The sequence below is a fragment of the Tursiops truncatus genome, chromosome 1 (assembly GCF_011762595.2).
Source record: "Tursiops truncatus isolate mTurTru1 chromosome 1, mTurTru1.mat.Y, whole genome shotgun sequence".
In the NCBI taxonomy this organism is placed as follows: Eukaryota; Metazoa; Chordata; class Mammalia; order Artiodactyla; family Delphinidae; genus Tursiops; species Tursiops truncatus.
This window is the reverse complement of record NC_047034.1, coordinates 152,050,099-152,075,639: the sequence shown is the minus strand read 5'-3', so window position 1 is coordinate 152,075,639 and position 25,541 is coordinate 152,050,099. Positions and strand designations below refer to the sequence as shown.

At 50.9% G+C, this 25,541-nt stretch overlaps 2 protein-coding genes across 10 annotated transcripts in view; one reads left to right on the top strand and one right to left on the bottom strand.

The window, feature by feature from the left end:
* Positions 1-5,336, top strand: part of LOC117307689 (bone morphogenetic protein 8B) — a 39,672-nt gene extending 34,336 nt beyond the window's left edge. Inside the window, exons 4-7 of the mRNA XM_033837623.2 lie at positions 1,207-1,401; positions 2,188-2,267; positions 2,825-2,935; positions 5,187-5,336. Of these exons, the coding sequence (XP_033693514.1) occupies positions 1,207-1,401; positions 2,188-2,267; positions 2,825-2,935; positions 5,187-5,336 (536 nt within the window). The remainder of the gene's footprint in view (positions 1-1,206; positions 1,402-2,187; positions 2,268-2,824; positions 2,936-5,186) is intronic.
* A 66-nt stretch (positions 5,337-5,402) lies between these two features.
* The window catches only part of LOC101323986 (peptidyl-prolyl cis-trans isomerase E-like), a 28,028-nt gene continuing 7,889 nt past the window's right edge, over positions 5,403-25,541 (bottom strand). For 2 of the 9 annotated variants that reach the window (XM_073791681.1, XM_033837642.2), the window contains 4 exons: positions 24,704-24,795; positions 16,574-16,609; positions 11,121-16,253; positions 8,541-10,925 (listed from right to left, as the gene is read on the bottom strand). In XM_073791681.1, the coding sequence (XP_073647782.1) occupies positions 16,107-16,253; positions 16,574-16,609; positions 24,704-24,795 (275 nt within the window). In that variant the 3' untranslated portion in view covers positions 8,541-10,925; positions 11,121-16,106. Of the gene's footprint in view, positions 10,926-11,120; positions 16,610-21,862; positions 21,987-24,703; positions 24,796-25,541 lie in introns of all 9 variants that reach the window. The other 7 variants (XM_073791674.1, XR_012325855.1, XR_012325853.1 and 4 more) reach the window with 7 other exon arrangements.

The following is a 25,541-nucleotide window of genomic DNA, read 5'->3' as shown; positions in this document are numbered from 1 at the left end:
CTCATCTTTATGATGAAAGCCAGGAAATAAATGTCTAAAGATGAACTAATATCTAAATATTCAGATGTATCTACTCAAAGGAATTTTATACATTTGAAATGTTCATAGGTGAGACTTAACAACCAAGAAAATGTTTACGTGGAAAAATTGGGAAAAATACAGACTTCTTTCTTACGCTCACAATTTAAATTAACATATGAAAATATCCCAGAAAAATGAAAATGATGCGTTGTAGCAGGGGAGGGGTTTATGGGAGATATTTTTTCTAAGGTTCTTTACAGCTGTTGTTACAATCACTGTGACAATGAAAACACAAGAGGCCATTGGCACTGCAAAGAGGCACAGGAAGGTAGCGCCACTGGTGGAGGTGGCTTTGCCGGGGATGAGCAGCGTGTTTCTCCGGCCTCCTCAGGCTTTAGCAGCTGCGGGTAAAACCCCAGCTTTACCAGCATCGCTGCTCCTAGGCTGAGACCCCATCATGTCTCTGCCCACAGCCTTTTCTCTCTTTCTTCCTTTTCAAAGCACAAACCCGCTGGTTGAGAACTTAAATGGGTAAGAAGGGCTCTGGAATTAGATGCACGTGTCTGAACGTGGACTTGGGGTAAATGTCTCTGCCCGCGGAGCCTGGGGTCTCGTTTGGGGGCGTCGGTGAGTGGCCTGCTCTTGGGCGCTGCTCAGCAGAGCAAGCACTGAGTCCTGGCAGCCGCTCCCGCCAGCCGGGTGTTGTGAATCCTACACTGATCCCCAGAAAGGATGGGGTGGAAGGTAGAACTCGGGCCTCGGGGCCCCGAGATGGATGGGAACCCTGGTTCTGAGAGTCCCCGGTAGTGGTGCTCTGAGCCGTCACCGAGGGGCTCTGATGCTTCTCAGGGAAATGATGGGTCTGGCGTCACCATGAAGACTGGCTGAGATCATCACGTGAACTGACTGAAAGCTGTAAAGCGCTGTCACAACGGGCGGTGCCCTGGACCATCACTAATCCCGAACCTGTGCTCCCGAGGACCCTCCCCCGCTCCTGCAGACCTGCCCGCTGGGGGCTGGGGCTGGACTTGGGACTCGGGTCTTCAGAGGAGGAAACCGAGGCCCAGTGGGTTCCCTGCAGCCTCAGGCTCCGTGCTCCTGGCCCGCCCACAGAGAGGTCCCTGCTGTGTCCCCGTGCAGGGCCCCACCCTCGAGTGACCGCCCTCTCTGCTCTTTCCGTCTCAGGGCGCAGCGTGGATCCTGGCCTGGCCGGTCTGGTGGGGCAACAGGCACCGCGCTCCCAACAGCCTTTCGTGGTCACCTTTTTCAGGGCGAGCCCCGGCCCCGTCCGAGCCCCTCGGGCGGTGAGGCCCCTGAGGAGGAGGCTGCCGAAAAGAACCAACGAGCTGCCGCCCCCAAACAAACTGCCGGGGATCTTCGGTGAGGTTGGGGACCAGGTGGTGGGGACAGAACCCTCCTGGCTTCAGTGGGGTCAGGCTCATGGTCAGTCACCCAGCCACCTTTCCTGACACCACTTTGCCCCTGCACCCTGGGGACCAGCCACTGCACGGTCTCCAGGGCTCTGAGCATCTGCCCTCACTGCCCCTGCTGCCCTGAAGTCCCTTCCTGCCCTCCCTGGCTCACCATGCCCCCCCCCACCCCCCCGTCAAAATCAGGTGCCCCTGGTGGCCCTCGGTGCTGCCCCGGGCGCCCTGCAGGATCCAAGCGTTTCTGTGAAGGTGTCCCTACCAGGCCAAGCCCCCGGGGATCAGAGCCCCCTGTGCCCTCCTTTCCTTCACGGGGAGCCAGGCTTTGCTTGGCCTCAGTGGGAGCCACTTGTCCTGTGGAATGGGCGTGGCTGGAGAGGCGTATGAGGTCAGGGGTGTCTCGGGAGGAAAGGAGGAGGGGCTGCTGGGCGGCAGAGGGTCCCTGGGCTGCTGAGTGGACCATGGGGAGTCACAGGCAGAAAGTCAGGGGAGGCTGGGCTGAGCGTGGGGTGACTGTAACCACGGGGAATCATCTGGAGCCGTCGAAGGTTCTTGACCAGGGTCACGGCGCCAGCAGAGCTGCAGAGATGGGCTTTATGAGACCAAATGGGTTAGTTTCCCATCGTTCATTTACTCAACAAATGAGCCCATCAGGGCGTCCCCCACCTCAGGAGCTCCCCGTGGTAGGTGCACAAAGCAGGAACCCCAGCAAAGACCTTGCCCCTTCTGTCCCCCGCAGACGACGTCCACGGCTCCCACCGCCGACAGGTGTGCCGTCGGCATGAGCTCTATGTCAGCTTCCAGGACCTTGGCTGGCTGGTAATTCCTGACTCTCCTTCTTTCCTAAATGACAGTCCCCACCTTGAAGATGGCAAGTGTATGTCCAAGAGGAGGTAGAAACATGGGGGATTTGCATTTTCTTGTTTTATTTTCCTCTGTGTTTTTCCAAGTCCTCTAAAGGGAGAATGTGTTGCTTTTGTAGTGAAAAGTGCTTTTTTGTGAAAACCATGAAAATGGAGACTGTCTGAATCCTTAGCCATAAAATGTCAGAGCTGCAGCAGGAAAACTGAGGCCAGGGTGTGCAGTGCCTCTGGCCTTTGCTGTGACTGAGGGTGGGCTGCGGAGGACGAAGCGGAGCGCTGATGGCGCATGAAGGGGACGGAGATCGTGCCCAGCCCTGTCTGCTGAGGGTCTTCTGGTGGATGTCAGGCTTCTGGGGGAAAGTGCCCTGGGAGGGGCCCGAGGGTGGGCTGGTGGGCCCTGAGGCTGAGGGAGGGTAAGGGGCAGCCCTGAGTTGTGCTGTGACAGGTGCTGGACTGGGGGGCTCGGGAGGGGCACATGGATGGGACTCACCTTCTCCCATTACCTGCCCCCAGGACTGGGTCATCGCCCCCCAAGGCTACTCAGCCTATTACTGTGAAGGGGAGTGCTCCTTCCCACTGGATTCCTGCATGAACGCCACCAACCACGCCATCCTGCAGTCCCTGGTCAGTACCGCGTCCCTCTGCCTGGACGCCCAGGGGAGGGGTTTGCGGAGGAGAGGGGCGCGTGCAGCCAGCAGGTGATGGCAGCACTGCTGTGTCAGGGAGCTTTCTCTACATGGAAACTGTAAGGAACGGCACCAAAGACGGAGGAGAGCTTAAACAAGCTTTATTCGGGTACGCTCCCGGGCGAGGTTCACTGGTCCGAGAGAAAGTGTCCAGAGAAGTCGCGCCCGGGCGAGAGTTTGGGCAGAATTTATAGGGGAAGAAGGGAAAGGGGTGTGGTGAATCCGGGAGGGCGCAGGGTATTCCTTATTTGGTGGTCTTTTCGGGTATCGTGAGGGACCGTTAGTCCCGCCCCTCGAAAGGCGGGAAGGCTGGGCCGGGTGGAAAGTCCCCAGTTCAGTTACTGGAACTGGGTGGTCCGGAAAGTCTCCAGGTCAGTTTCTGGAACTGGGTGGTCCGGAAAGTTTCGGTCTGATGCAACCTGTGAGTCTGATTGCTTTCCCCTGCCTCGGGCCAGTTGGCCTACAGAAACCTTTCTGCGTGCACGTGCAGTGAATCCCACAGCCGTGCAAAAACTGGTTCCCGTGTGGGCCACCCCCAACCCGTGCACCTGAACACACACGCAAATGGGGGACTTGCACGTCCATGCGGTGGGTACCAGACTTACAAAGGCCCGCCTGCTGGGGGTCAGAGGCACAGCCCGTGCATGATAGGCGGGCATCCCACACGGCTACTTGTGCCCTCGGAACACACACGTGCACCATGTTCACTGGCACGTTCGGCCTCCTGTGTGTCACACACGCCCTCAGGGTCGGGGTGGGTGACACACGTGTGTGTTCTGCCCCCTCTTCCTGTGCCGGAGTCCCCAGGTACCCCGTGCCCCTCTGGTTTCCCCTCCTGTTCCTTTCCCGTTGGCTCTTTTTTCTGGGTCCCTCTGGGCTCTTTGTGTCTCTACAGGCTTTTGATGCCCCGGTGTCTGGGGAAACTAAATGCTGAAAAAGTTTCTAATAGGAACACTGTTGCTGCTGCTTATCGCTAAGTGTTTTAAATGTTTTTTAGTGCTGAGGCTTCTTTCTAGAACATTGATCTGGACACTGCAGTTACAGGTTGTTCAAGGTGATGCCCTAGAGCAAATGAGTTAAGGCAGCATGGACCCCAGGATAATGCCTCCTTTCCCAATGGTCACATGGGATTTGCTGGACCCCTGGGGAGCTGCCTTCCTTGAAGAAGGTCAGGGGTGATAGAGCCTGTCCTGGCAGCAGGCTGCTCAGAGCTGGGGCTTCTGGGGTAAGGCTGGGCTCTGGGGACCGGGGTCCAGGCTGCCGGACAGGGCCCCCCATGAGACGGCTTCGCCCAGGTCCTGCTCAGCGGCCTCCGACGGGCCTGGGAGGTCCTGGTGGATGGAAGCAGGTTCCCTTTTCTCTCCAGCCCCTGACAGGTTGGGGGGCTGCCTTCCGGGCCCTGCCATGTGGGGCCCCGATGAAGAGTCCAGGGTGAACGGCAGCTCATCCTCCGAGTCTCCAGATAAATATTTTTGTAGAGGCTGCAAGAGCTCACTCAGTCGGGCTGTCTTTAGGGGTAGAGCTGTTTGGAGGAGGGTAGCGGGATCCCCGTGCCAGGTCCCAGTCGTGCCGCGGCCTCGGCCTCAGCCATGGAACTGGGCAGGTGACTCGGTCCCTGTGCCCTCAGTGGTCATCTGCCCAGAACAATCTCTGCCTAGAAATCGTTAGGAGGGGTGGAGGTGCTTTGAGAAACAACAGTGTCGGACACCCCAAGGGTGAGCCTAGAAGTCTGGCCGCCAGCAGGTGTAACACGGACCTTCACCGGCTCCCAGTCTGGAGTGGGAGAAGGACCAGAAACAGCTCATGCGGACAAGACACGATCAGGGACGTTGCAGAAGCGCAGGGAGAAGAGAGGAGCAGAGGGGACCCCGGGGGCGGCGCTGCAGGGGCGCAGGCAGGACCTGGCACACGTGCCGGGGGCCAGCAGGGTCAGGGTCGTCCTGTCTGACGGGAGGGGCTATGACAGGAGCCACAGGTGCCCAGGCTAGGCCTCAGGGCAGCGGGGGGAGGGGTGGGGGTGGCCAAGGGGGCGGGGCCGGGGCAGAGTTCGCGCCAGCACCTGCCGGGCTGCGGGGCGAGATGGCGCCGGGGAGGGGCGAGCGGCTGCAGCCCGGGCGGCAGGAGCTGGGGGCTGGGACGGGGTCCCCGCGGTTCTCACGCCTCTGCCTGCCGCCCCCCCTCCCCGCCAGGTGCACCTGATGAAGCCTGACGCGGTGCCCAAGGCGTGCTGCGCGCCCACCAAGCTGAGCGCCACCTCCGTGCTCTACTACGACAGCAGCAACAACGTCATCCTGCGCAAGCACCGCAACATGGTGGTCCGCGCCTGCGGCTGCCACTGAGGCCCCGCCCCGCCTGCTGCGCCGCCCCTACCGGGTCAGGTCAGCCCTCCGCAGGGGGCACCCCCCCCCAACGCCTTCACATATCAGGCAGGGCGGCAGCGAGGGCGCCCCTCGGCTGCCCACATCCTGCCAGGGGCTGGTCCTCCCCAGACCCCTCTGCCCCGCCCCCGCCCGGCGCCTGAGGCGGTGGTGGAACTCCGGCCTGGTGGTCTGCGTCCGCAGCAGGGTCCTACCCCAGCCCCCTCCCCAGAAGCACGGGCTGACCGTTCTTTGGGGCTGGCAGAGAGTCCTGTCTGAGGACCTGCCCTTGTTCACTGCTGGGCCAGCTGTGGCACGAACTCAGAGGCACCTGCAACCCAGGATGGCCACCTCAGGCCCTTCACCGTCCACGACAGGGTCTGGGGATGTGTAGACAGGTCCTGGTCCATCTCCAGATGCCTGCCCTTCCCAGGTGCAAAACTGGGCATTTCTGGGCACTTCTGTTAGAGTGTGGAGTTGCCCTCGGTGGGCTATATTTGTGGATCTGAATTACCAAACCGCTGGCCACAAGGAGGCATGTGGGTCGCCTCCAGAAAGAGCTAAATGGACAGCATGATTTAGGGCCAAGGCCGATGGCATTCATCTTCCCTGTCTTCCTCCCTTGACCTGCCTCTGCTGTCTGGGGAAGACGTGCAGGGCATGGACACTTCAGGGAAACAAAAAATCCTGGGGGCTTTATTGACCCCGTCTGTCTGTCACCATGTTGAACCATCAGGAGTTCAGGTCTGTGGAAAAGTTATCTTTTTGCTGAGCCAAGTATGGTGGATACATCGGGTGGCCCAGGGTGACAATGCCCAGCACGGGTGACATAGTTTCCCTTAACCTTCTGCACGGCAGTCATCAATAATCAACCTTGATATTTTTTCTTTCAAATCTGGATAGAATTTCAAAATGACCAGCACAGAACTCCAGGTGGCCACCACCAACAGGTTAGAGTTGGCATGTGGAGTGAAAACTCTCTGCCATCTCCTGCCTCCAGTGCTCTGGGACACGGGGCAGCCTGGGGCCAGGCGTGGAGCGAGGGCAAGGCTTGTCAGCACCTGCCCGTGTCCAGAAGCTGTCAGAAACATACTGTTCAGCCGAGTCTGCGTCACCCTGTGTGCCCAGGAGCCCTGTCCTGTCTCTCGGGGCCTGTGAGCCAGAGAAAAGGCCCCGGTCCCAGAGGAGTGACAGGCGGCAATTAAGCTAAGCTGGGTGGGGCGGTTCCCGGAAACCTCTGCTCTCCTTGGAGCGGCCGCCGGCAGCTGGAGTGTTTATTTGATTTCTGACTTGGTAAGCCTGTAATTTACCTGGTGGAGCGGACTGCGTCCAGCTGCCCGAACCCTGAAATACCGTGTCATTAAAAGCAGAGCCTGGGCCCGCCCCAACCCACGGGCACAGCCCAGGACGTGCAGCCCTGGAATTCACTCTGCGCCCCAAGGAGGGGCTCCGGGAGCGCAGGTCTGGCAGCCAGGGGTGAAGGCTGGGGCCTTGCTGCAGGACAGCAGCCCCTCCGCCTGGACCTGGGAGGGCCTCTGGGAGCCAGTGCACAGGAAGTGACCCTCCCCATGGACAGAGGAAGTTGGTGGTCTCCTCTTTAACCTGGGGCTTTGAGCTGAGGCTGGCAGTGAGCGGACCAGGTACCAGCCAAGTGTCAGGAGACCCGTATTCTGGCTCCAGCTCAGCCACTGATGTCTGGGCAAGTGCCCCCTGATCCAGGGTTCAGTTTCCTGTCTCTGGCATGAGGCATACAAGGACTCTCACGTCTCCAAAGGCCGTTCCAGCCAGAGAATCTGCCTGCCACTCTGGCCATCTCTTTTCAGAGCGCCAAAACATGGCCTGAGTGCCCAGCTGTCCTAGGACTTGAAACCTGCCATTTCAGGGCCTTATTCAGTGATCTCTCCTCCCAACATCAAGGGCAGTGGAGGCTTAGAAACTTTTGACAAATGTCAGTGTTAGGTTTCTTCAGTGCCTAAGCACATAACCTGGCATGGTTTGGGGCACCAGGGAAGTTTATGAAGTGAATGTTTTGAAGATGTGGACTGCCCTGCCCTCAGAGGTGTAGAACAAAAGGAACATAGGATTGTGATACGACTCCCGTTTCGTGCAATAAAGCCAAAAGTCCAGCAGTCATGGCCTTCCTGACACTTCTAGCACCTTCAGCCATCCAGGTGGCCACCAAATGAAATCAAATAGAAAAGGCTTCAGAGAAGGGAGACAATTAAGGACGGAAAGCTGATGAGGTGGCAGTGGTCAGTCACTAGGCCCACCTCGTTTATCTGGTTGCCCTTGGCAGTCTGGGTCACATTCAAGGCTGCACATGAGAAGCGTAAATGAGGGCGGTCAGCTCAGACTCACTGGCGGCAAAGTAAAGCACTGCCGGAGAGGGTGGGCCCAAAGGAACAGGAGCGCCTGGGGCCATGCTGTGTGGGCACATTGCTCTGTCACCTCACCCCTGGTGCACATCTTCATAACCGAAGCGTGATCCTGGCCCAGAGGCCAGCTCATCGGGCGAAGCCCTATTCTTGTGTGTCTCTATGTAGGAAAGTAGGTGACATTCTTCAAGAAATTCCCTGTAACTTCATAGGGAAGGAAGCTGTGACAGGAGAGGGTGAGCTTTGTAGCTCGCAGACCGGCTGGCAACAAGCCCTGGCTCTGCCTCTTGTTGATCTGACCACGCTGCGCACCGGGCAGCCGGCTCCTCCCTCTGTAGAACGGGCTACTGGCTCTGCCCTGGCAAGGCCAGCACGGGGAGCAGGTCTGTTCGGAGCACTCGGCACTGGGTCTGCACACCTGCGCTGAATGAATAGCATTATTAGTGGCCTTATTTTATTATTTGTTTTGCGGTACGCGGGCCTCTCACTGTTGTGGCCTCTCCCGTTGCGGAGCACAGGCTCCGGACGCGCAGGCTCAGTGGCCATGCCTCACGGGCCTAGCCGCTCCGCGGCATGTGGGATCTTCCCGGACCGTGGCACGAACCCATGTCCCCTGCATCGCAGGTGGACTCTCAACCACTGCGCCACCAGGGAAGCCCTAGTGGCCTTATTTTAAATGAATTTGCAAATGTGGGCCTCTCCCGCGTGCCTTCCTATTAAAACCCACTCCTCCCAGAATGTGTCCTTGGAGGTGCTGCTGTACTTACTTCAAAGCTGTGCTTTTCCTAAAAAAATAAAAACTTGGTAGTCTCCTGGGGTGAGGTGTGGACCCTCCGTGGGGGGCGGGGGGGGGGTGCGTAGCGGCCAGCAGGGGACATGGCAGCGTTGCCCCCTCTCTGTCCTCCCACGGCCCTGCTCACTATTGCAGCTCAAGGGTAAACTTTCTGGGGTTTGTCTCCTCACTGGGAAGCCTTGAGCGAGCATTTGGCCCTCTTTAAAAAAAAAAAAAAAAAAAGTTTTTCTCACTTAAGAAAATATTACATGTGTGTCGGGGACACTCTTAAAAATCAAAAGCAGAATACAAACACACACAATCTCACCACGTGGAGACAACCGGGGTTAATAATTCCTTCCAGGCTTCTTTCCTTAGCACGCTCCTGTCGGTCTCTTTATATAATATATGGGTATTCTACAAAGTTAGGATCGTACTCTATGCGCTGCTTGGTGATCTTAATTATTCAATCTATGATGTATTTTGAACATTTCTGTTATTAAATATTCTCTGGAAACATAGTTTGCAGTAGCACTCCATCCCTTGACTTCTGCCTTAGTTTTGTCACTTACAAACCAGGGCTCACTATTCCTTCCCCGGAGGGCAGGTGTGCGGCCCCCCGATCCTGTCACCTGCAGCCCTGGCCCAGCATCGGGAAGGCAGGGAGCCAGGGCACGGCCGCCAGGCTGGCCATTAGCCCAGAACACCTGGACTAGGAACCTCAGGTCTGAGGCTTAGGTCACCACCTGCACAAGGGTCACAGGTGATGACCATGCAGTAGTTTCTGGGGAAGCCCTTACACAGGACAGGGTGAGCAGTCGGCCCCTAATGATCTCCCAACCAGCCTCTCTGGCCAGTCCACTGGTCCCCCCTTCCCAGGGGCATCAGGGAGGTCCAGTGACGAAGTCCCCCTGCCCCCACCCTGCCCTTGTTTCACAAGGGCTTTGTGACCAGTCTTCCCTCCTGGGGCCTCAGGCCAGCCTGCTCCCCATCCCCACATCATCCCTAGGGCCAGCCATGCCAACTCTGAGTACTTCACACACGTTGCCTTGTCTCTTGGACATCACACCAGCCCCGAGTGGCCGGCATTCTCCTGGCCTCACTGCTGCGTGTTCTGACAGCCACAGCTGGCCACCAGTGAGAGGGACACCTCTGTTAAGTAGTGAGGGCCCCAGCCAGGAATACTGCAGCAGTGGACCCCAGCCACGGGAGTGGGCCCCAGCCAGCCCAAGGGGATGAAGCCCCACCTGAAGGCAGAGAGCCAGGCTGGCACAAGGCGGCAGAGGGAGGCCTGGCCTCCATCCCTCCGCAGGAACTGACCTGGGGGCACTGGGGCCAGCAGGCTGCCCCACCCCACCCCCGACTCAACCTGATCTCAGCCCAAAATGAGACAAAGGCTGAGGGAACCAGCCCAGCACAGCAGTTTCTGAATGCTGAGACTCGATCCAGACAGCCACTCGCAGGCGGCAGGGGAGCAGGTGGCAGCCCTGGACAAGGTTTCTGGTGACTGAGCACCTGACGGGGCTCAGCCTCGGCACAGCGGGTTGCTGCGAGGTGGCCTGGCTGGTGTGGGTGACAGGCGAGCCTAGAGCAAGTGACAGACCACAGCGTCGGAGCGCAACTTCCAGGTGGGACTGTGGGCGGGGCAGGAACCACCTCTGGCTTCTTGTATCTCCCCGGCACCAAGCTCACGGCCTGGCAAAAGAAGGGTCCTGGACTCTGCTGTAATACAATTCTGACTGTTGGTTCACCGAATGAACAATAAGTGAACGGGCCGCTGAGACGGGCCACTGTGCCCATTAGACTCAAGACCAGCAGGTGTGAGGGCAGGAACAGGGCCTGGCTCAGCCACCTCGCCCGCCTGGCAGCAGGTCAGAGACAGGACACAGAGGCACTGCTGCAGCAGCTCTGACCTCAGCTGCCCTGCAGGTCTGGCAAGGGTGTGCCTTCTGGGCCAGCCTGGAGAGGAGGGAAGCAGCACGGGAGGGACTACGGTCTGTCATCCATTGCAGCAGGACAGGTCAGTCACAGGTGCAACCTCTGAAAACACCTGGGACCTGGCTGCGTGGCAGCAGTACAAGAACTAGGATTAATTTTACCGGAAGACACAGCCAAGATCCACACAGGCGGGCCCAGGAGAGGCCCTGGCCTGGAAAGGGCACGCACAGCCGTCCACGGTGGGGAGGGCAGCACCCTGGCCCACGGCCCCACTTGGGGAAGAGCCAGAGGCGGCCCAGGCCGTGCCTGCAGAGGAGCTGCCCCACGGTGACCCCAAGGAAGGGCCAGGACACAAAGCCCTGCTTGCTGCAAATGGGACACCTTGGCTGCCGGTTCCCCGGGCTGACAGCTGCCCTCTCACACGTACTCCCCACAGTCGGAGATGATGACCTTCTGCTTGGGTTTCCCGTCCTTGCTGCCCTGGGCCTTTGCAAGCAAAACAGAAGAGGAGGAATCAGAGGGAGGGAGGGTGGAGAGGAAAGGGCAGCTCAGGATACCCGCCCCACCCCCTGCCCCCCCACCCCCAGCAGCAGCAGCCGTGGCCTCTCTCTCCAGGCCCCAGAGCCCCCACTCCTGCCTTCCCACACGGCTGTGTGTCGGGGGGCCCGGGCGGCTGCCCACCTCAATCTGCCGCAAGACGTCCAGGCCTTCCGTGATCTCCCCAAATACCACGTGCTTGCCGTCCAGCCAATCCGTCTTATCACGTCAGGAAGAACTGGGAGCCATTGGTGTTTGGGCCAGAGTTGGCCATGGAGAGCAGGCCTGGGGGAGAGAACGACCTCATCGACCCCCTCCACCCTGCTCCCAGCCCTCAGGACATCTGGTAGTAGAGGGAGGAGCGTAAATGCTGCTGGGATGTCTGGCCCTCAGAGGATGTCTGTGCACACTGCTGTCAGCCTTTCAGACAGGCAGGCGCAGACTCTGGGATGTACAGAGTCTTGGATGCCTTGTCTTCCACTCAACTGATAGTCAATGAAACGCTAAGCATGGTTGTTTCGATCATTTTATACTAGTTTGTCCTTTCATTAATTCATTCAACAAATACTTATTACTTCATAACCAGGCACCTGTTGAACCCTGGGGACACTGGTCCCAGGCCTGGTGGAGCCCACAGTCTAGCGGAAAAGAGTCACTCACAAGTCAAATATTGATTCATCTCAGGAATGCAAGCTTGGTTTAATATCCAGAAACCAATGTAATAAACCGTATCAATAGAATAAAGAACAAAACCCACATAATAATCTCAATAGATGCAGGAAAAAAATCCAACACCTTTTCATGATAAGAACACCCAACAAACGAGGAATAAAAGGGAACTTCCTTAATCTGATAAAGGATATCTACAAAAAAACACATAGTTTTCCAATTCTAGGTATATACTTAGGAGAAATAAATACACATGCCCACACAAAAACGTATATATGAATGTTCACAGCAGCATCATAATAGCCAAAAATTAGAAACAACCCAAATGTCCATCAACTTATGAATACACTGTGGTATACCCATAAGTGGAATATTAATTGGCAATAAAAAAAGAATGAAATACTGATACACACTATATTGTAGATGAACATTTTTTAAAACATTATGGTAAATGAAAGAAGCCAGTCACAAAAGCCTACAATTTTATGATTGTGTTTACATGAAATGCCCATCATAGGCAAATCCACAAAGAAGATCAGTGTTTGCCTAGGGCTGGGGGCAAGGGGATCAGGGAATGACTGCTGAAGAGTGTGGGGCTTCTTTTTGGAGGTGATGAAAACATTCTAAAATTACATGTGGGGATGGCTACATGACTATGTGAATTCATTAGAAACCAATGAAATGTATACTTTATTTTTATTTTTTGGCCACACCATGCAGCATGCGGGATCTTAGTTCTCCAACCAGGGATCGAACTCACACACCCTGCATTGGGAGCACGGAGTCTTTAACCACTGGACCGCCAGGGAAGTCCTGAAATGTATACTTTAAATGGGTGAACTGAATGGTACGTGAATTCTATCTCAATGAAACTGTTAAAAAATAAAGATAATTATGCTCTGAAATAGTGAAGCCTAGTGGCAGAGATGTTTGCTCAGTGAGTGAGAGCACAAAAGACAGTCACCTCAGACAGACACACACACACTGGTGACAGTATCACAGAAGGCTTTCTGGAGGAAGTGACGTCCCAGTTTAGTCTAAAAGGCCCAGGTTTGGCAGGGGCTGATGGAGTGTAGCATGAGGAGCTGCAGTTCATCTGTGGCAATAAGAAACTCCACCCCTCGTGGCTGGGCCTCTAAAACGCGTGCTCCCTTCAAATGGGGACTGAGTCCCACTCTACTTTCAGGCCGGAGTTGATCAGGGTGCCTGACACATAATGGACTGGCCCTGTGAATATCTATTTTAAATATTTAAATATTTACCGCAGGTTTACTGTGTGTCAGACACTGTTCCAGAATACAATGGTGAACAAGAAAGACTAAGTCCTGCCCTCATGAGGCTGACATTCTCAGGAGACATAAGACAATAATTAAGTAAAAGAGTAAATTTATAATATGATTTCAGATAACCAGTGCGTGAAGAAAAATGAAGCTGATTAAAAAGAAGAGCAAGACGGTAGGAAAGCCCATTTTAGAGAGGCAAGGGCAGGCTTCTTGGGCTAGACGACCTGTGGGCGATGCCCAGAGGACATGAGGGGCGAAGCCTGTGGGTGCTGGCGGAGGAAGCCTCCAGGAGAGGAGCCAGCACCTGCCACGGCCCTGTGGGGAGTGAGCTCTGGGTGTCTGAGGAACAGCCAGACTGCAGTGGGGGCAGAGAGGGTGAGCAGCACAGTCCATGAGCTTGGAGAGGGGCCAGGACGCAGGGCAACCGGCCTGTAGGACCAGATGCTACACGAGATGCGCCACGGGGGGGCTGTCAGCAGGAGAGCAATGTGATGAGAGTTACTCTTAACAAGGACTGCTCTGACCACCTTGCAGAGATTAGACTCTGCGGGGGAAGAGGCAAGAGTGGAAGGAGGGAGACGAGCTCGGGGACGCTGGTGGTGGTGGAGGAAGGTGAAGAGCAGCTGCACCAGGAGGTGAACTGAAGACAGATGCACCTGCCATCCAGGCAACAGAGGAGGGGGGCAAGGATGAGTCCTAAGCTTCTGACCAAGCAGCCGGGTAGATGGTGGCTGAAACAGGGGAGTTGAGGAGGGAGCGCTCGGGGCTGAAGAGCAAGAGCTGCTTGGGCACGTGAGGTCTGCGACCCCGCTGGGATATCCAGGGAAGACAGCGGGAGAGCAGCAGCGAGACATACACGGGGGCGAGATAAATTCAGCAGACATGAGGGAAAGCCCCGGGACGGGACAGGATTGTCTAGGGCAGTGACTCTAAATAGGGTAATGCTGCCCCCTCGAGGCTATTTGGAAAGTTCAAGGCATGGTTTTGGTTGTCAGTAATACTGGGGAGGAAGCAGGCATGTCCTGCAATGTCCCACCTAATGAAGAATTATTCTAAATCCTCTTAGACTTTCAGTGCCCAGACAAACATTCATGCAGATGACAAATATCTGTTTATAATGATCTAAGCCTAGAACCTAACTCCATTTTACATGTAAATCCAAAGATTTATTATGTAGAATTTTTTCAGAAATGGACCTACCACATAAACTGAGGGAATAGTCACATTTTTTTTGTTCAGAATATTACCAAGAGATTTTCACTGTTTCAGAAAATCATGTTGCCGTGACTCTGGTGACATGCCATGCCAGTGTCAGTCAGTCCATGTTGCTAACCTGCTCCAGGCAGAAGTTCATGTGTTTGAATATTCCATACATGCAGTTGTGTCCAAGCATCTAAATACCAAAATGCATATTATTTTATTCTAAATTACTTTCCTTTATGTTATAATACTACTTTTTAAAAATTAGGTAGTGACAGGATATATTAGCTGTGACTTTCATTTCAGCATATAGTGAAGTATCAGTTCTTAGAGGTGGGCATGAGAACCGTTAAGTAAAGAGTAAGTGTAGACAGAGAAGAAAAACCAGGGCTGAGCTTTGAGTCCCTCTAGCAACTTGGAGGTGGGGAGGAGGAGAAAGGAAAGGGGACTGAAGACGAGCAGCCTATGAGGCACAAAGAGAACGGAAGATGAGGTGTTCTGCCAGCAAGTGAAGAAAGGGGTTCAGGAAGGGCGTGATTCATAGTATCAAGTGCTACTGAGAGGTGGAAAAAGAGGGCCGAGGCTTGGCTGCTGGCAAGATGGAGGCTGTTGGCATATTCAACAAGAGCAAGGCGTGGTGGGGAAGGAAGTCTCACTGGAGGGGGCTGAGGAAAGAAACAGAAGCCATGAGCTTACACAACTCTTAAGAAGTTTTGCTAAAAAGGGACCAGAGAATTAATGTGGCAGCTGGAGGGGGAACACAGGGTCGAGGGAGAGTTATTTTATTTCTTTAAAGGCTGGCAGCACTGCAGCATGAGGGGGACTGGAGGAGGCAGTAAAGGGAGGGGAGGACCCAGGGTCTGATGGGAACTGAGAAGAGAGGACAGCACATCTTTCTCATTGTTCCTACTGCTCAGTGAGATAAGAAGCAAGATCATTAGCTGGGAGGGAGAGTGGAGGGGGCAACGCTGGAGATCTGAGGATCGAGGAAAAGGAGTGTTTTCTTCTCAGACTGTGGATGAGGATCAATCAGCGATCTGCGAGGACTGCTGGGCTGTGCTCCTCAACCTGAAGGGGACCCGGTGCGTGGGCACATGGGAGTTTTGTACCAGGTGAGCAGGAGAGAGCAAGCAAAAGGCAGTGTAGCTGGAAGGCAAGAGTGAGGGAAGCACAGCTGGTGACGGAGCCCGGGAAATGAGGAGGCAGACGCAAACAAACGTCAGTGTTTTGGGGGTGGGGGAGGGGAGGGGTTGGACCACGACTGTGTGAGCAGATGATACATTTCAACTATAAATACCTCAGAAAGGACATTACTGTGACCACGATGAAACCTGAATATGCACTGTAGGTGACAATATTGTATCAGTGTTAATTTTCTGCGTTTGATAACTATATATTGTGGTAATACTAAAAATGCCCTTGTTCTTAGGAAATAACACAATGAGGTATTTAGTGGTGAAAGTGTGTGAGGTCTCTGACTTACTCTCAAATGGCTGCTCCCAAATAGACATTGTCTATAAATATATACAGAAAGAGACTAGAATAAGTGGGGAACGATGGTCACCAGCAAACAACTGGTGATGTGGGTGAACGGCATATAAAAGGTTTACAGGCAGGGGCTCCTTGTTCTGTTCTGGTAAATTTTTGGTAAACTTGAAATTATATAAAATAAAAAGTTACAAAAACAGTAACAACACATCATTGTAGCAGCAGGACCAGGCTATACGCCTTTTCCTCTTAAAAGGAGGCAAGCATGAACTTGAGTAAGTCAAAATAAAAAACAAAAAAACCTTTAGAAGCCTAAAGCTCTAGCCAGGCTGAATGCCTCTCCTCCGTTCACTGGGTGGCAGTCTGGAGACCAGAACCACAGCCCATCACTCCCCCCGCACAGTCACCTGGCCCCAGCCCGGCCCGCCGATCACCACCCACCGATGGGGTCCCACCTGGTCCCATGTGTTTGAGGATGAAGTTTTCATCATCAAACTTTCCCATAGATAGACTTGCCCCTGGTGCTGCTGTGGTTGGTGAAATCGCCGCCCTGGCACATGAACTGGGGGATGATGCGGTGGAAGCTGCTGCCCTTGAAGCCAAAGCCCTTCTCATGGGTGCACAGGCAGCGGAAATTCTCCGGGGCCGAGAAAGGAAAAGGTGCCGGGGTTAAAAATATCTAACTGGAGAGTTAAACCTCCAGCTCTCAGAATCTGAGAAAGTATATATTACCTTCACTTGAAGTAAACGTTTACTAGTGGTATAGCACACAAAGAGACTGAACAGACCAGGGGAATAGAACAGACAGTCCAGAAACAGACCAAGGTACATATAATTCAGTATTTCATAAAAGCTGTCATCTTAAAATCGTTGGGGCAAAAATGGACATTTTCTAAAATGGTGCTGGGACATATGAACAAACATTTGAAAAAAGGTGAAGCTGGATTTACAACTTACCTCACTGCAAGAATAAACTCCAAATGGATCAGATATCTAAATGTAAAGAAAAAATTAATTATCGGTACTAGAGGACAACATGGGTTGGATTCTTCTATAACCTGGGTGTAAGGAAGGACTTTCCAACTATCACTCAAAACCCAGGGGCAATTAAAAAAAAAAATTCAACAACTTTTGCATGGCAAAAAAACTATAAACAAAGTAAAAACAACAACAAAAAATGACAAACTGGGAGAAATATTCATTGGCAACGTATATCACAGAAAATCTAATATCCCCATATATGAAGAACTCTTAAAAAGTGGAAGGAAAAACAAGATCAAACTTAACAGAAAAAGCGACAGAAGACATAAAAAAATCATTTTGGGGGGACAGTTTTTGTTATAAGTCATTAAATATATAAAAAGATATTCTTTGACAACCATAATAAGAAAAACATAAATTAAAACTATCAATACTTTGAGACACCATTTCTTGCCTATCAGACTAGCCAAAATTCAAAAACTTAAAAACACAATCTGTGAGTGAAGCCAGGGAAACAGGTATTCCCACACATTACTAGAGGGAATGCAAAATGATACCTCTTTGTAGGAGAATTTGGCAATATCTAACAAAACTACTTGTGCATTTACCCTTTGACCCAGTAACCCTACTTTTAGGAATGACCCTGAAGATATACCTCCAACGATATGAAATCCACATACACATTATTTGTAACCGCAGTATAATGGAAACAACCTAAATGCCCAAGCACCAGAATCTTGTTGAATAAACTATGGTATGTCCACCTTGTGAAGTACTATGAACAAGAATAGGAGATCTCTGTGAACTGATACGGAGTGATTTCCAGGATATGTTGTTTAGCGAAAAAAGCAAAGTGCAAAAGAGAATACACAATATGCTACATGCTGTGAAAGAAGGAAGGAAATAAGGAAATACTCCTATATCTGTTCATTTTTGCAAAAGGAAACAAAAGGAGGATCAACCAGGCACTAATGAAATTGGTTACTCATAGAAGGTGGGTGGGAATAGGGGCAGAGGGAGTGGGAGGGAGTGACACAACTCCATGTGTGCCTCTTGGTATAGTTTTGATTTCTGAAGCCTGTCAGTGTTTATTCAAAAAATAAAACTAAATCAATAAGGCCGGGGGTGGGGGTGGAACCCCTAAAACGGAACACAAAGAGAAACAAGTGAGAACTTAAGTTAAATGGATAACTTAGCCATACAGAAGAAAGGAATCTAAGAACTCTTTGGACACAGTATTTGGACCCTTTACAGACTGAAGAAAAAGAACTGCAAAAAAACTGTTTGTTGGTAGTGGTACAAATGTAGCAATTCTGAAACTATTTTGTACTGTAGGATTGAACAGTATGTGAATATACTGATGCTATTGGGAGCCAAGGCTCTCGCTGTGGGAGAAAGGTGATATAAATATGTAGTATTAGACAGAAATTAGAGTATCAGTATGAATTCATGGCTTAAAGATACACACACACACACACACACACACACACACACACACACACACACACACACACACTTCCTACTGGAAGGCTGAAAGGGCCTAGGCTCAGTGACACCCCAGAAGCAGTGTACCTCCTCAGGATCCAGATCTTGATTTCTAATTATTATTTCCTACTAAAAGGAACAGGAGCTTCTTGGAGAAATGGCTGATTCCAGGGTCAGAGCAGAGACAGTACCAGATAAGCCCAGATCTTTTTATCGTACCAGAAAGTAAGGAAATGCTCAAAAAATGAGTGTCAAATGGATATAGGAGCAGACTTGAGGGGGCTCCTGATGGCCAAACTTAGGACAGTCTGAGCAACTGACAAGTGAGTGAGTGTAACGGAGTAGAACATGAATAAAAAGACTCATGAGTGCACACTAACACACGGACCTACTAACGCAAAACAAATAAAGGGGGAAGGAAGAAGAGAAAGCTCTTATTCATAGCAGATGGCTAATTAGAATAAATGTAGAAATGCTAATGTTTTTAATACAGAGGGAGCAATAATTAGAAAATTACCATCACGGTAATAATTGACTTAGTCTAGAATCAAAAACAGAATACCAAAAATCACAAGGTAAAAAGTCTTAAATGTCTCCTTAAAAGTCACTTATCAATTACAAAGGGGAATAAAAGTACCTTGTGAGTGGGAAAAACCGGCAGACACAACCTTAACCAAGTAACCCTCACCAGTAATGGAAAAATAGACATAAGTGACAGGGAGACAGACATGTCACTTCTGGAGTATTGCAAAGAATACCAAAAATAACCTGAATCTAATGAGGAAACAAACTCAAATGAGGAACATTCTATAAAACAACTGGCCTGGAGTCTTCAAAAACGACAATGTCATAAAAGACAAAGGCTGAGGAACAGTTCCAGATTAAAGGAGATTAAACTGACACAACAAACACAGTGCATGATTCTACATTAGTGGGAGAAAGGTTTCTATGAAGGACGGTATTAGGATATCAGAAATGATATCCTGGGGACTTCCCTGGCGGTCCAGTGGTTAAGACTCCGTGCTCCCAGTGCAGGGGGCACAGGTTTGATCCCTGGTCAGGGAACTAAGATCCTGCATGCTGAATGGCTCGGCCAAAAAAAAAAAAAAAAGATTTCCTGTAAGGACAGCCCTAAATCAGTGCTCATTAGCGAGTGCTATGTCCCTGGGGGTCCAGGAACCAAGAAGTAGAAGCTGGAGTGGTCCTGGTTACCATCACTCCTGTTACTTTCCATCCCTGCAACTCAAGCCTCTGTGGGTCTAGAGGTCCTGGTTCCTAGTGGGCACACCTTCACCAGTGGAGACAACCAGACTCCCATTACACTTTAAGCTATGCCACTGGGTGATCACTTCAGGCTCCTTGTGCCAGGTGACAAGCAGGTAAGAAAAGGAGTCATCATCTTGGCGAGATTCTTGACCTTGGTCTTTAGGAGGTAGGTCTGCTGTTACACAACAGGTCTCGTCAGAATATGTTTGGGGGACCCATGGGACCTCTCTTGTACTCCCCTGCCCAATCTTGATGGGCAGCCATGGCCTGGGAAGGGCACAATGACCAGGAGCTCAAATCCCCTTGGAAAAAGGTCTAGGTCACCTCATCAGGTAAGCCATGTAGACAAGCAGAGAAGCCAGCTGAGGTGAGGGTGAGAGGAATCTGGAATAAAGTAGAGGAGGGAGATGACAAGTATCGTTTGTGGTTCTGAGACCAAGAGCAGCAATGGATTATAGTTCCATTAACATTCCTCTAGAAATTTCCCCAGAAAAAGAGACCAACCAGAGTCCTGGAGGAGCCGTTCCCGGGTGAAGTAAGCGGATCTGAGTTGCCAGATGGGTGGACTGCAATGGATGCTGAGGTTAAGCCCACAGATCCTCTCCAAGACCAAGACGTGCATTCCCTCACCCCCTCACCTCCCAGGAGTGTTGGATGCTACCAGCCCCAGGATGGGTCCCATTCAGGAAATGCCTTTGGCCAAAGAGAGCTGCCTCACCACTCCTGGGAATCAGCCAGAATTCATGACTGGTCCATATGAGGGTACAAAAGCCTGGCCCCCTGGCCTAAAATTCAGAGCTGGACATTCTGGAGGGATATCCAAGCTCCCAAACTCCCCATGGGATCAGCTGAGGTCTCTGTGTGACTGCAAGGCTGGTCAATTACTCTATTTTTGCCCCATCTACTCCACTCATTCTCTTACAGAAGTTGTTCCTGAGATCACTCCCCAATAAACTTCCTGCGTCCACCTCTCCATGAGTCTGTTTCCCAGAAAAACTGACCTATAACAGCCAAAAACTGAGAAAAATCAAGTAGCAGTAACATGAATATATTTTTCAGAGATAGAGCAATAAAAGTCAAAATAATCACCTAAAGGAAAAGAATGTTGCCTCTGGCAGGGCAGAAAAATTATGACGATGGGGGAGCAGAAGAATGTCATGTTTTGTAACAAACTCCAAAGAACAATTTTCTTTAAACTGTATGCAATTATGACTTTGATAAGCATTAAAAAAAAAAAAAAACCTAGATTGAAACAAACAAAAACAGGATCATGGGTAAAAAGAGTAATTATGAATATTTAAGGAAATAGGCAACGTACAACAACTGTCAATAGTAGTTACCTCTGTGAGATGGGCTGGAGATAGTGAGGAGAAAAATTTTAGCTTTTAATTTATAACTTAAAAATTGTAACCTTCCAGGGGAGAAACCTGGCAGAGATCTCCTTAACCAAGTGGTCAAAGTTAACATCACAAACATTGGAACTGACCTCGAGTACTTCCTCATATGATGCACTAACAAGGAAACAACGTTCTTCTGAGGTATTCCTGCCGAAACACATAATCTAAATCTAATCATGCGGAAGTACCAGGCAAAGACAAACCAAGAAACAATCTTAGAAACAACTGGCCTGTCTCTTCAAAGATGTCAAGATCAAGAAAGACAATAAAAAACTGAGAAACTGTTAGAAATAAAAGGAGACTAAAGAGACCCCCCCCACACTAAATGCAATGTGTGACTCCTTGTCAAGGAACAGAAATTGTTAACATTACTATAAAGAACAATATTGGGATAAGTGATGAAATTTGAATATGACCTGAAGATTAGTTAATAGTGTTATACTGATGTTAAATTTCCTGATTTTGATAGCTGTACTATGATTATGTAAGAGAATATTCTTGTTCTTAGGAAATTCATACTGAAGAATGATGTATGTCTTCAACTTCCTCTCAACTAGAATGGGGGTAAAAAAAATACACGTATGTATGTATGTATATAAACAAAATGATAAAGCGTAAGGGCAAAAAAGTAAATTAATCAACAGTTAAAGGATATATGAGAGCTCCTTGTACTATTCGTATAGAATTCTTATTCTATCTGTAAGTTTGAAAATATATCAAAACAAAATTATTTTTAAAAACCCCAATAACATCAAATGGGAGAGTAATTAAAACAAATCACAAAACTTTCAACTGCTTACTCTTTCTAACAGTCCTAAGCCTTTATGGAATTTCAAAAATGCCTGTTCTGGGAGTTCCCTGGCGGTCCAGTGGTTAGGACTCCATGCTTCCACTGCAGGGAGCATGCGTCCAATCCCTGGTCAGGGAACTAAGATCCCACAAGCCATGTGGCGTGGCAAAAAAAAGAAAGAAAAGCCTGTTCTGCCTCATTTGTCACTAGATGCTGAGATCTAAGATGCCTCAGATAGACTCAGGTAGAAATAGTCAAGGGCCCAGGAGTCCAGGCAGCTTCCTCAGCCACTAGCTTCCCGGCCATCCTGACCGGAGTCCTGCTCACCTGCTGTCATGGGAACGATGTCTGAACGCAGGAGCATCTGGATGCGGCCTGCTGGCTTGTTCCTGACCTTGATATCCATGTACACCTGAGGGTTTAACTGGGCCTTTTTTACAGCGGGCTCTCCCTAGACGCAGGAGAAATGGCCAGGTTAGAGAGAACAGCCTGACTCCCCGACTAGGAGAGCGAGTGTTCTTCTGAAGACACCCCAGAACCCACTGCAGCAAGCGGGCTGAGCAAGGCACCGACAGGAAAGGCCTTGGGCCCTGATGGGGCTGCAGAAGGTGGAGGCCATGGCCATGGCCCCCAGCCGGACACCCAGTGACAGGAGACCTCAGCACCGTCTACCCGGAGCCCCACCCCTCAGGCATTTTATCTCATCTCACTCCCTCAGACACGTCAGCTCGCTTTGCCTTCAGTCTCCCCTGCAGTCACAGAACAACGCTTTTCTGGCTCAAAACACAAAACTCTCAACAACTTCAACTTCCAGTTCAAGCCCACCCACCTTAGTCAGTTAAACGGACCCACTTCTGCAACACCACCCCCTTCCTCTATGCTTAGCCCTGCATATCCACAGGCTGGCTGCAGTGGAAGCAAGGAGGGCCTAAGTGCTCAGAAAGGAGACAGTGGAGGAAGTTGGGCCTTGCTTAGTGCTCCAAATGGACAAGGCTAATTAGACAATAAAACATTCAATAGAAACCTTCCCACCTGTTTGACAGAGAAAACTCTACTGTCTCTGTCTGACCTCTTTGTAGTGTGGATTAGGTCAACACGTAGGTATAAGCTCTCAGGCCAATCCCTAGGTTATTAAATAAGATAGGGCTTCTGCCCTTGAAGGACTGGCTACTCAGTGAGGGAGGGGCAGCCACAACTGTGAGAGGCACACAGATCCTAGAGCCCCACAGCCTTGGTTCAAACCTCAGCCCCACCACTTCTGAGCTATGTAACGTCCACAAGTTATTCGACCTCACTGTGCCCTAGTTTCGTCACCTAGACTTGGGGATAATATTAGTACTTACCTCAAAGGACTGCCAATAGGATTAAATATTTGTAAAGCCATTAGTGCCCGGCAAAGAGTAAGCAATATTTAAAATACGTTAAATAGGGCTTCCCTGGTGGCGCGGTGGTTGAGAATCTGCCTGCTAATGTAGGGGACACGGGTTCAAGCCCTGGTCTGGGAGGATCCCACATGCCATGGAGCAGCTAGGCCCGTGAGCCACAACTACTGATCCTGTGTGTCTGGAGCCTGTGCTCCGCAACAAGAGCCTGTGCTCCGCAAAAAATTAATAAATAATTTTTAAAATAAATAAATACTCCTGTTCTCGGTTTAAAAATAATAATAATAAAATAAAATAAAATACGTTAAATAAGTAATGTCAAAACAATGCAGTAAATGCTAGGATAGCGGGTCCCATGGAAGCCCAGAGGCCATGCAAGCCCAGAAGGGAGGGATGAAAGGTGAGTAGGAATTAGCCAGATTATGTTGGAAAGGTCATTTTAGGCAAAGGAACTGCTTATGCAAAAACACAAGAGATTTGGGAACTCCCTGGCGGTCCAGTGGTTAGGATTCCGCGCTTTCAGTGTTGAGGGAGCAGGCTCAATCCCTGGTCTGGGAACTAAGATCCAGCAAGCCACACAGCGTGGCCCAATTTAAAAAAACAAAACAACACATGACATTTGTAGGTAACTATAAATTTGTAGATAACTACAGATTTATAGGTAACTATAGTCTCTTGTTTCCTAGAATGTAAAATGGGGCTACAATATAAAGAGATGAGCAGGGTCAGAACATGGAGAGCCCTTCTGTGCCTCTGATGTAGCCCAGACTCAATCCTATACATGAGGGAGGTCCTTAAAATGCTTGTGGAGAGCAATTATCCTCAGATCCATCCTTCAGAAAGCTCCTTCTGGCTACTCAGATCAGGAGGAAGCAGGCCTGCGACAGAGAGACCAGTTAGGAAGCTACTATCTTTATTCACAGGACAGAAGATGGAGGCTAAACCAAGATAAGGTAGTAGGAACAGACAGGAGAGGCAAGAGTCAGGAAGACTTAGAAGATAAAATAAGCAGAATATGGCAACGCATCATGTGTGAATTAAAATAAACTGAAGCTTCTGGTTTGAGTGACCAGAAGGCAGCAAAATTAGCTAAAATCAGGCACTCAGGGAGACCAGAGTGAAAGGAAAGAGGAAATCCACCTGGGATGTGCTTTGTTTATTTATGGTGACTGTGAGACATTCAGGCAGAAGTATGTGAAACCCAGGAGAGAGGTCAGGGCTAGGACTAGAGATAAAGAAATCACCAGAACCCTGCCTGAGTGGCTGCGATACTCTCAGACAAGGGACAAAAGTGTCTGAAATGCACAAGGACATTGTGGAGAAAGGAGGCGAGCGCTACAGAAGGAACTCAGAGAAACACCACTGTGGAAAGGGTGGACAGAGGAGAAGGAGCCCCTGTATTATTCTGAGGAGCAAGGGTCAAGATGTGTGTCAAGAAGCAGGAGAAAGCGCCCAGGCGTGGGGAGCCCTGGACCTGGGGAAGGGCCTCTGTGGAATCAGGGTAGGAGCAGGAAGACAGGGAGTCTGGAGCCAAAGTCTTCAGTGATGGAGCGGGCAAGATCGTTGGATGACGGGTACTGGTGGTGTCCTCTGTCATCTGAGATACCCCCTCGTTGAACAGCCGTCACAAATCGACACCAAGCACACATAAGGCATTTCTCACCCAGTGCCCTACAAGGACAAGACACCCACACTTTCTCCATTCAATTCCCCCAACACCATCCACAGCAGAAGTGTGCTGGGTGCAGAGTGCCAGCCGCTCTGGAAGCGCAGCCTGCAATCTCACCTCCTGGGTTTCCACTTTGGGAGGCTCTGACCCTTCTTCCTCTTTCCTCTCTTCAAGAGTCTTCCTAGAAAACATTTTCAACCAGTCATCATCTGACAAAAATGAAAGGAAAGAATCAAACAGATGTTAAGAAACTCAAGCTATCAGCCAACTGCTCATTAGCCACGTCCAAGTCTTTGCTGCTTTGGTCAGCACTACGTGGATGCATAAAGTGGACTCACTACATGGACACACTACGTGACTCTCACAGGCCATAGAAAATAAGTTACATCTTAGGAACCCCCCAGGGCAATGAAAGCTGTCACTGGGAAATGTCAGGCCTTCAAGTCCAGCTCTTAGCACAGGTGGGTGAGAATAAGGAGGAAGGACTCAGCCGTGTCAAAAGGGAAGTCCCAGCCCTTGTCAAGGCTGGAAGGGCACAGTCTATGTCTATGTCCCAAAGCAAGACTTTCATGGGGACAAGGCCTCCAGCTTTCTGAGAAACTCAAACTCTTTATTTCCTTGGAGGTGCTGCGTTCTCTTCTCTACTCTATACCACTCTACTCATGTACACATTACCCCACAGCAGGAAGTAAGACAGAGATAAAAATGCAACAGAGGCCACAGCTGAGGACGTGATGGGGTATCTGTGGTTGCCCCCACTCACCTGGTCTGGACAAGCCTTCCTTAATTCTCACTGCTTTGGCCAAACTGACATGGATTGTCCACCCAAACATTTCAGATTCATTCTGAAAAGGGTGCAATACAACTCAGCTGCTTAAACCTTGTTAGGTTGAAAGAAGACCTGGCAGCCTTCCATTTACTTCTAAGAAGCCTGAGACTTGCTCCTGATTAGTCC